This window comes from Populus nigra, chromosome 16, assembly GCF_951802175.1.
Source record: "Populus nigra chromosome 16, ddPopNigr1.1, whole genome shotgun sequence".
Lineage (NCBI taxonomy): Eukaryota > Viridiplantae > Streptophyta > Magnoliopsida > Malpighiales > Salicaceae > Populus > Populus nigra.
In genome coordinates, this window is record NC_084867.1 from 10971569 (window position 1) to 10979701 (window position 8133).

Below are 8133 nucleotides of genomic sequence, written 5' to 3' on the forward strand. Positions count from 1 at the left end.
TGCCACTCTTCTTTGTTGGATGGTTTTTAACGTGTATGAGAGTGTTTCAAGGGTAAGCTCAAGAGTAGAAAATATATAAAGGGAGAGTAAGAGGCAAGTGGATAGGTACATGGAGCATTATCGTTATGGCTTTATGTGCGTAAGATTGATTAAATGTGATGCAGGTTTTTGATAGAATGAACGGATATGAGGATTGATTTTGGTGTTTGTGCCTGCCTCGGGAGGTGCAATTTGTAAGATTGATATGGTCGTGGAATGTATGGGTAATTGACACGTAGTGTGCTAATCAACAAGTTTGATTGGGAGTTCTGAAACTCGGTAATAATTATTTTTTAAAATATTTTTTATTTAAAAGTTTATTAAAATAATATTTTTTAAAAAAATAAATTATTTTTTATAATAATACATTAAAATTATCTAAAATCATAAAAGAAATTAATTTAAAGTAAATAAAAAAATAAATTCAATTTATTTTTTTCAAATAAATTTTTAAAATTCTAAAACAAACAAGCCCTCAAAACAAGCAAACTAATTGCTTGCTCCAAGTTTTTGTATTGTTTGTTTTTATATTTAAAAAACATTTTTAAAATTTAAATTAATATATATTTAATGTTTTCAAATTATTTTAATAATAAAAAAACTAGAAGTTGAGTTCTTTTCGTCGCGTGGCCTTGAACCAAACATTCAATTAAAACAAGGAAAAACGAGTTGCTAAGCCATATTATCGGTGACTTCTATATAAAGTGTTGTCGTTTTTTGTTTTTTCCTTGTATACATGAATTCAGCATACTCTTTATATATTATGTGTGATTACGTTATATAATTTTAAAACTCACTTTCATAATAATGTATTTATTTAGAAGAATTTAATAAATTTTCCTATATATTGGGAATAAGTTTTGAAACTAAAAGATTGAAAAATGATATAAACTTTCTTAATTACCAGACTAATATCTTAGATGAAATTTTTATTAACACCATGAGTTTTAAATTGTAATTGTGTATGTATAGTTAACTTGATTATTATATTAGGAAGTGTTTATAACTTTTTTGTTGGTAATTTATAAAAGGATCGTGGAATTTAACAATGCAACCTCCTATATATATACAAATCTAAAAGTTTTGGAATACCCACATTTGCAGAATTATTGTTCGAACCAATAAACAAGTGATTCACAAAATCCGGGTGAGATGGTTCTCGATAATGAATTGTACCTTCAATTGTCCATTGGAATCCTGAAGAAAAAACCTTTTTTTTCTAAAACAATTAAAAATTAGGTAGTCCAACCAAATTTCACCTCAAGCTTGGTTGGGTCGTGGCCCAACCGAGCTCCTTTCTCCCCCCATCTTTTTTTTTTCTTTTCTCTTGGTCAAGATCAAGCAAGCTCCATAAAGCTTGGTTAGGTAGAGTCCTAATCGAGCTTGAACTCCAATCTAAACAAGTTATTCTAGGCTCATCTCGGTTTATTATTCATGAATAGTAACGTACATGACATTATTCATGAATAGTAATATGCATGATACTATTTTACATGTTAAACATTTTTTAATATTTAGCTTGAAGAATATTTTTACATGAAATATCCTACATGTAAATATTTTATAATGGAGGTGGTGGAGGAGGAGGAGGTGTTCGTGGTGATGGTGGTGGTGGTGGTGAGATAACATTGATGGTGAAAGAGGTGGTCGTATTGGTTATGGAGGAGAACGTTGTAGTGACATGGCAGTGGTGATGGAGAAGGAGGAGATGATCATGGTGATAATGAAATGACAATGGTGACATAGTAGCAGTGTTGAGGTGCGGTGGTGGAGAAAGGGATGGTCATGGTAGTGTTGAAGGAAGATGAGGAGAGTAGTAACATGACAATAATGGTAAAGGTGGTGCTGGAGAAATAAAAGATGATGGTGGTGGTTGTTGTAAAATAGGAGTAATGGTGGATAAAGAGGTGGTGGTAAGATTGCAGTTGTGATATGGTAGCGACAAATGATGAGATGGTAAAGAAAAAGGAGAGTGGTGGCATAACGATGATGATAAAGGAGGTGGTTTATGATGGTGGTGAGATGATGATAGTGAAAAAGAAAGTGGTAGTAAAATGTAGGTAATGATTAAAATAATTGGATAATATTATAAGTAAATTACTATCTATAAAATATTTTACAAAATTTTATAAATTAAAAATATTTTTCAAGAAATAACCTAACTTTGAAGTTTGACACTAAAATATTTTATACTGAACAGTTTTTATCTAAAATGGAAATTAAGTCCCACTGGGCATTACCTCAGGCCCAATAAGACGGCAAAAGCTGACGGACAGATGTGAAGGGAAATTAAGAAATGGAGGACTTTGGCATCACATTGTTTAGTGTCAAGGGAAAGGAAGCAACAAATGAGGATGAACAAATGATCTCGAAGAAAATTGTTTTAATGAACTGTTGTTTACTTACTCATACTTATATGCATTATAAAATTTAGCCTATAATATATTGAAATTAAAAACACCATAATTATAATTATAATTATAATTATGTTGTTTTAAAATTTTCTATGAAGTAGTCATAAGAATTGCCTAGTTTTAACAAAATTTATTTGTTTTGTTTTTTTATTTCAATGATAAACCACTACCGTCACTATTATTACATGAATTTTTGATAAACAAAATGATATTTATGAAATAAAAAATAAATATATAAGACAGTATTTGAAAACAAATTGTTCATTCTTGAATTTCAATACATATAAATTAACTGTAATTAGGTTTCGAAACTCAATGGTTAAGGTGAAAATTTATTAATTAACCACAAGTATGAGTCATTAAAACATTGAAATAATTTTATTTTTTAATAACATATAATTAATCTTTTTCTTGCAATTAAAAAATATATTTTTCTAATTCAAAATATATTCTAATAATTAAACCCCATTAGCTTAATTTTTGGAAAGCTACGAGCACTTCAAAAGCTTAAAAAATATATAATTAATCTTTTTACTGCTGTTGGTTTTTTTAAAATATATTATTAAATTAATTAAAATTATTAAAACTATTCAAATAAATAATTCGGATTTTAAATTTTTCTTGCTTCTTCATTCCCGGACTTTATTTTTACGTTAATAAAAATCTGACATGGCCCGCGTCTTTGCACGGGCCATCTATTATATAATAAAATATTCCAATCCCGAGCGCAGACCGAAACCACCACCACCACACAAAGACGCGTAAACGTGGTTTCCATCCTGTCCTCTCTTTTTTCATCTCTCTTCTTCGCTTCCGATCAAAGCGGCTTTTGCTTCTGTGTCTCTCTCTGGTAAGATCTTTGATTACCTGTGTTTTTTCAAGGAGAGACACCGTCAAAACCAAAAATAGAAAGAAAAATGACGATCTAGAGTTTCGATTTGTGATTTTTCCAACGAAACTCGTTTTTTTTCAATTATTTTGTTAATTTTCTCGCAAATTGTTCAAATACTTGTTTGTTTGCTTAATAGATTTTGTATACCCAGGGTTTTGTTAAAAAAAAATTGATTAGGGTTTGTGTTTGGATATCTGTGAAAGAAGTTGTTTTGTTTGTTTCCTTGTGATTTTTTATATTGAGAAGAGTTGTGTGTTGTGGTTGTTAATAATATGGCGGCAGGGCGGCTCGATGTGTCTTGGAGAAGGGGTGGTGGCGGTGGTTATTTTGATGAGTTGAGGCGGGGTGGTGATCGTGGTGTGGTACGGAAAAATGGGTATCATAGCTCAACAAGAGTGCGTAGTTTTGATTTTAAAAGAAGTGGGTTTAATTGTAGAGATGAAGAGCGACAGTGCGGGGAATTATGGCAATTTAATGCCTTTGGTGATTCCCCGAGGTATGAGGAAGGTGAGATATCAGGGAATGAAGATGGGGTTCAGTTACCTCTAGAGAAGAAGAGGAGGTTTTCTCCTGTTGTATGGGACGCAGAGGAGAAAGAAGCGAGGATTTCTTTGAAGAATAGGGTTTTTCAAAGGAGCGGTACTCAGGGTTTAAATGTTGTTTCAGATGAGGATGTCGTTAAAAGTTCTTTCAGAGGAGGATTGGAGCTTGTGGTAGATGAGGATCGTGTGGATGGAGGATCAGTTGATGGTATTGAATCTGAGTATCCAGCTCCTCAGTCTCCTTCATTGCCTCCAAAGAAAGATGGGGGTTATGGCCAAGATCAAGACCAAGTGGAGGAGGAAGAGCTTCCCAATTCACGGAATATAGCCATGTCCCGGTGGGCATCTGATGATGATTCTCCAAGGGATACGACTTTGGTTGATGATGAAGGCATGCATGGAGAAATTGTGTGCAGAACAAATTCCATTGAGAGAGAGGGGTGCCAGAGAGAAGTCTCAGATAGAGATAGATCAAGTTCACCTCTAACGGATGAAAGAGGTTACAGCATCAGCTTTACTTCTGAGTACGAATTGCAAAATGATGCCATGAATGTTGATGATATAGGGGATGAAAATGCCAGTGTTAATGAGATGGAGCAAACTGATGGTTGGATTGATGAGCCCACAACTACTACCCAAAGGGGGGTTAATATGCTAGAGGGTTGTAGAAGTGTGTTCAAGTATGAAAGACTCAATGAAATCAACGAAGGAACCTATGGTAAAGTGTACAAAGCCAGGGACAAGAAGACTGGAGAATTTGTGGCGTTGAAGAAAGTGAAGATGGATGTTGGAAGAGACAGGTACTTGGAAGAATATGGTTTTCCCCTGACATCATTGAGGGAGATTAACATTCTTATGTCTTTTGATCACCCTTCAATTGTAAAAGTTAAAGAAGTTGTGATGGGGGACCTTGATAGTGTTTTCATGGTGATGGAATACATGGAACATGATCTCAAGGGGCTGACACAGGCAATGAAGCAGCCTTTCAGTACAAGTGAAGTCAAATGCTTAATGCTACAGCTTTTGGAAGGTGTCAAGTATCTTCATGATAATTGGGTGCTTCATAGGGATTTGAAAACATCAAACCTTCTTCTCAACAACAAGGGAGAGTTGAAAGTATGCGACTTCGGGATGTCACGCCAGTATAGTAGCCCATTGAAGCCATATACCTCTCTGGTGGTTACTTTGTGGTACAGGTAAGCTGCATTTTACATGCTTAATTTATTTTGTGCTTTGAAGTGATGTCTTGTAATGTACTGGATCAGGGTAACTAGATGTTTTAAACTTATACAGTGTTACTTTTACATTGCAGGGCACCTGAACTTCTTCTTGGAGCAAAGCAATATTCAACAGCAGTTGACATGTGGTCAGTGGGTTGCATAATGGCTGAAATGTTGACCAAGGAACCCCTATTCACAGGGAAAGGTGAAATTGATCATCTGGACAAGGTATTTATCAATTCCTGCTCTGGTACTTTATCCATTTGATTTTTTTAAGATCTATTTTTGTAATTCTCCTCTTAATAAAAAAAAAATAATGATTTCAGATCTTCAAGACTCTTGGAACACCAAATGAGACGATTTGGCCCGGGCTATCAAAATTGCCGGGGGCAAAAGCAAATTTTGTTAAGCAACCGTAAGTATCTGTTTGGCTATCCTGTTTATTATTTCTATGTTTTTTTTCTTGTTTCCCTAAAATATCCAAAAACTATTAGCCCAGACATCTTATAGATACTGCTTTCTTTTTCAGGTATAATCAGTTACGAAAGAAGTTTCCTTTCACGCCTTTCACAGGATCTCCAGTTCTCTCTGACTCAGGATTTGACTTGTTAAACAAACTCCTAACTTATGACCCGGAGAAGGTAATTGGAGTGCACATCATCCTCTGGGATTTAAAATATATTATTGTTACTGCCCCATGGTTTTAAAATATTATTGTTATACTAATCGGTGTTGCTTATTGCTAATGCAGAGAATAACAGCAGATGATGCGCTTAATCATCCTTGGTTTCATGAGGTTCCTCTACCAAAATCAAAAGAATCCATGCCTACTTTCCCCCCTCAGTATGCAAAGAAAAGGTAGCTGATCAGACTGGATGACTCGAAGAAATACACAACTGAGAAAAAGTTCTTGAACCTCTTGCCTTTTGTTCACTATTTCCCAGAATAGGGCTTCGTGTTTTGTAGCTTTTTCTCAACTTGTACTTTGACTCCTTAGGCATAATCAAAGAACAATGAAATGCCTAGATTCCAGGAGGAGCAGTGAAGGAAGGCAGTACCAGGTGTTATCTGGCATGTATTGGTGCATATCATCCTCTGGGATTTACAGCCTTCTTTATAATGATCCTCTACCCTCTTTGACCCACAAGGTCCTGAGTATTGACCTTTTTTCTTTGTCTTTGATTGTTCTGTTCTCTTTGAATCAGCTTGAGTTCCGAATGAGTGCCAAATATTCTCAACTCAGTTAATTGATTAGATCTAATTTTTACATTTATTTTCATTTAATGTTAAAACTGTTATTCACTCGTTTTCTTGAATATTCACACTTTGTTTGCAAGAGATAACTGGTGTAAGACAATGGATTGGGGGTCTGATCTTTCTGGCTACCTGCAAGGTACTTGACATCTTTACTATTAAGTAATCTGTTATCTTTTGTTTTGATCTAAATTAAAAATTTCCCCAACATTCAGTTGATTCTACTGTCACGTTGACTCTTTTTAGATCTCATAAAAGACAATAATATATTTGGTATGGTTGCTTTACAATTCATAGTCAGCTTTCTGCTGATTAAATTCAGCACATGAAAACCTTTTTATGTTTTTTTGCATGGGTTTATCAATTCATTTTCTAGCTAGTATAAGAATAAAAAAAAGTTATGATAAGCTGCTGTAGCATTTGGTTCTCATTTGATCTGACAAAAAAGATTTATCATGTAACTAGTGAACTTTGCTTGGAAAGTCTTCTTTATAGTGCTAATTTGGTGTACTTTTTGAAACAATAGGGATTCATACCATCCTTATTGAACAAATGGTGGTACATATACTTCTCAGTGCCTCACTGATGTTTTAGTAGCCTGTGTTGGTTTTAAAGGTCTACAATTTTTTTTTGTGGGACCAATGTCAACGTCACAACATGTGGGTAAAATGTTTCTATTATTCTTTTATTCGTGTTTTTCTTGTCTACTCGTTTTATTGATTTGATCCTTGTAAACTTCTGAGTTACCAGCAACCTTTTAATGATGCCTGCTGTAGAATTTGCTACTACAGCTACCATGTTCTCAAGTTCTTTTCGTTGGATATTCAGCTGGTATGTGCTTTGAGTGAGCCTCTTGCTCCTTTATTTTCACTCCATTAACATCTCCATCCTCTGCTTGTGAGCCTGTTCAATTTTAACTGGATGTATTTCTTGTTCCTAGATTCCTTTTCTTCACAAAAGTGCATGCAGGTATGGTGGAATCTTTCTAATTCCCTTTATTTTCACTCACCTGTGCTTTTGCAATTGCCTGAGTTTGTCCTGCTTACCACATTCTACTTCATAAATGCTTGGATTCTTGTTTTTCTCACAATTCTTCGGGATTTGGATTTATAGCAGTGTGTGAATTCAGGTCACGATACTATTCAAGTAGATAGAAGATGTTTTCGTGAACAAAGGTGTTATTGCCTGCTGTTTGAGTCAGCAAGCAACATGTTATTAGTGCCTCAATCCTAATTGAATAATTGTTTAGTTGGCATGTTTCAGTTCAACTTGACCCCCCCTCCCTGCCGGGAATAATGTTCTGTCACGTCATGGTAAAACAGCCCCAAAACACCGAAATTTGTTCTTACAGGTATTTTCCTCGGAAAATGTGCCTGATATGACTCTGAAACACAGGTTATTTTACGCATTTACGCCCAAATTGGGACATGATTTTGCTTTCAACCAAACCAACATCTTCTAGATGTGCAATGCCATTTATCAACAATCATGCGAGCTCTTGTTCTTTTCCTGCGTAGCCAGCAAGTAGAGGAGCAAGAACTCTCCGATCCTGAATGTTCAATGATGATGACAAACGCCCATTGAGCTCTATGGATGGACAAGAGAAGTCAAATCCAATTCCCATGTAAGTAAGGCATATGTATGGACCGAATAATTTCGTGGTGTCTTGTTACGCGCACATAAATTTTGATGATCTTCCATTGTTAGCACATTCATCAGTGATGTCTGGTGATCTGTTTTAGAATGGAGCAACAAATTGAAGAGATTAAGCC

General features: G+C 34.8%; 1 protein-coding gene across 24 annotated transcripts; it reads left to right on the plus strand.

Moving 5' to 3' along the window:
• Positions 1-3176: 3176 nt before the first annotated feature.
• On the plus strand, positions 3177-8133 carry LOC133675792 (cyclin-dependent kinase G1-like). 24 transcript variants are annotated; one of them, XR_009835496.1, is made up of 10 exons: positions 3177-5083; positions 5200-5335; positions 5434-5522; positions 5637-5748; positions 5859-5965; positions 6105-6500; positions 6888-7192; positions 7302-7330; positions 7611-7674; positions 7757-8133. XR_009835496.1 is itself a non-coding variant. In XM_062097273.1 (6 exons), exons 1-6 carry the CDS (start codon positions 3618-3620, stop codon positions 6352-6354), a joined length of 2160 nt encoding a protein of 719 aa, XP_061953257.1. In that variant the 5' UTR covers positions 3177-3617; the 3' UTR covers positions 6355-8133. The 24 variants fall into 24 exon arrangements, 1 of the variants encoding a protein (XP_061953257.1); XR_009835487.1 differs by having other exon boundaries at positions 6888-7020; positions 7112-7192; positions 7475-8133; XR_009835488.1 differs by having other exon boundaries at positions 6888-7020; positions 7112-7192; positions 7478-8133.

Coding starts and splice junctions, on each gene's coding strand:
- LOC133675792 (XM_062097273.1), top strand. CDS start 3,618: ATGGCGGCAGGGCGGCTCGATGTGTCTTGGAGAAGGGGTGGTGGCGGT. Junction 5,523..5,636: donor GCAAATTTTGTTAAGCAACC/GTAAGTATCTGT, acceptor TTTCTTTTTCAG/GTATAATCAGTTACGAAAGA. Junction 5,966..6,104: donor CCTCAGTATGCAAAGAAAAG/GTAGCTGATCAG, acceptor TTGACTCCTTAG/GCATAATCAAAGAACAATGA.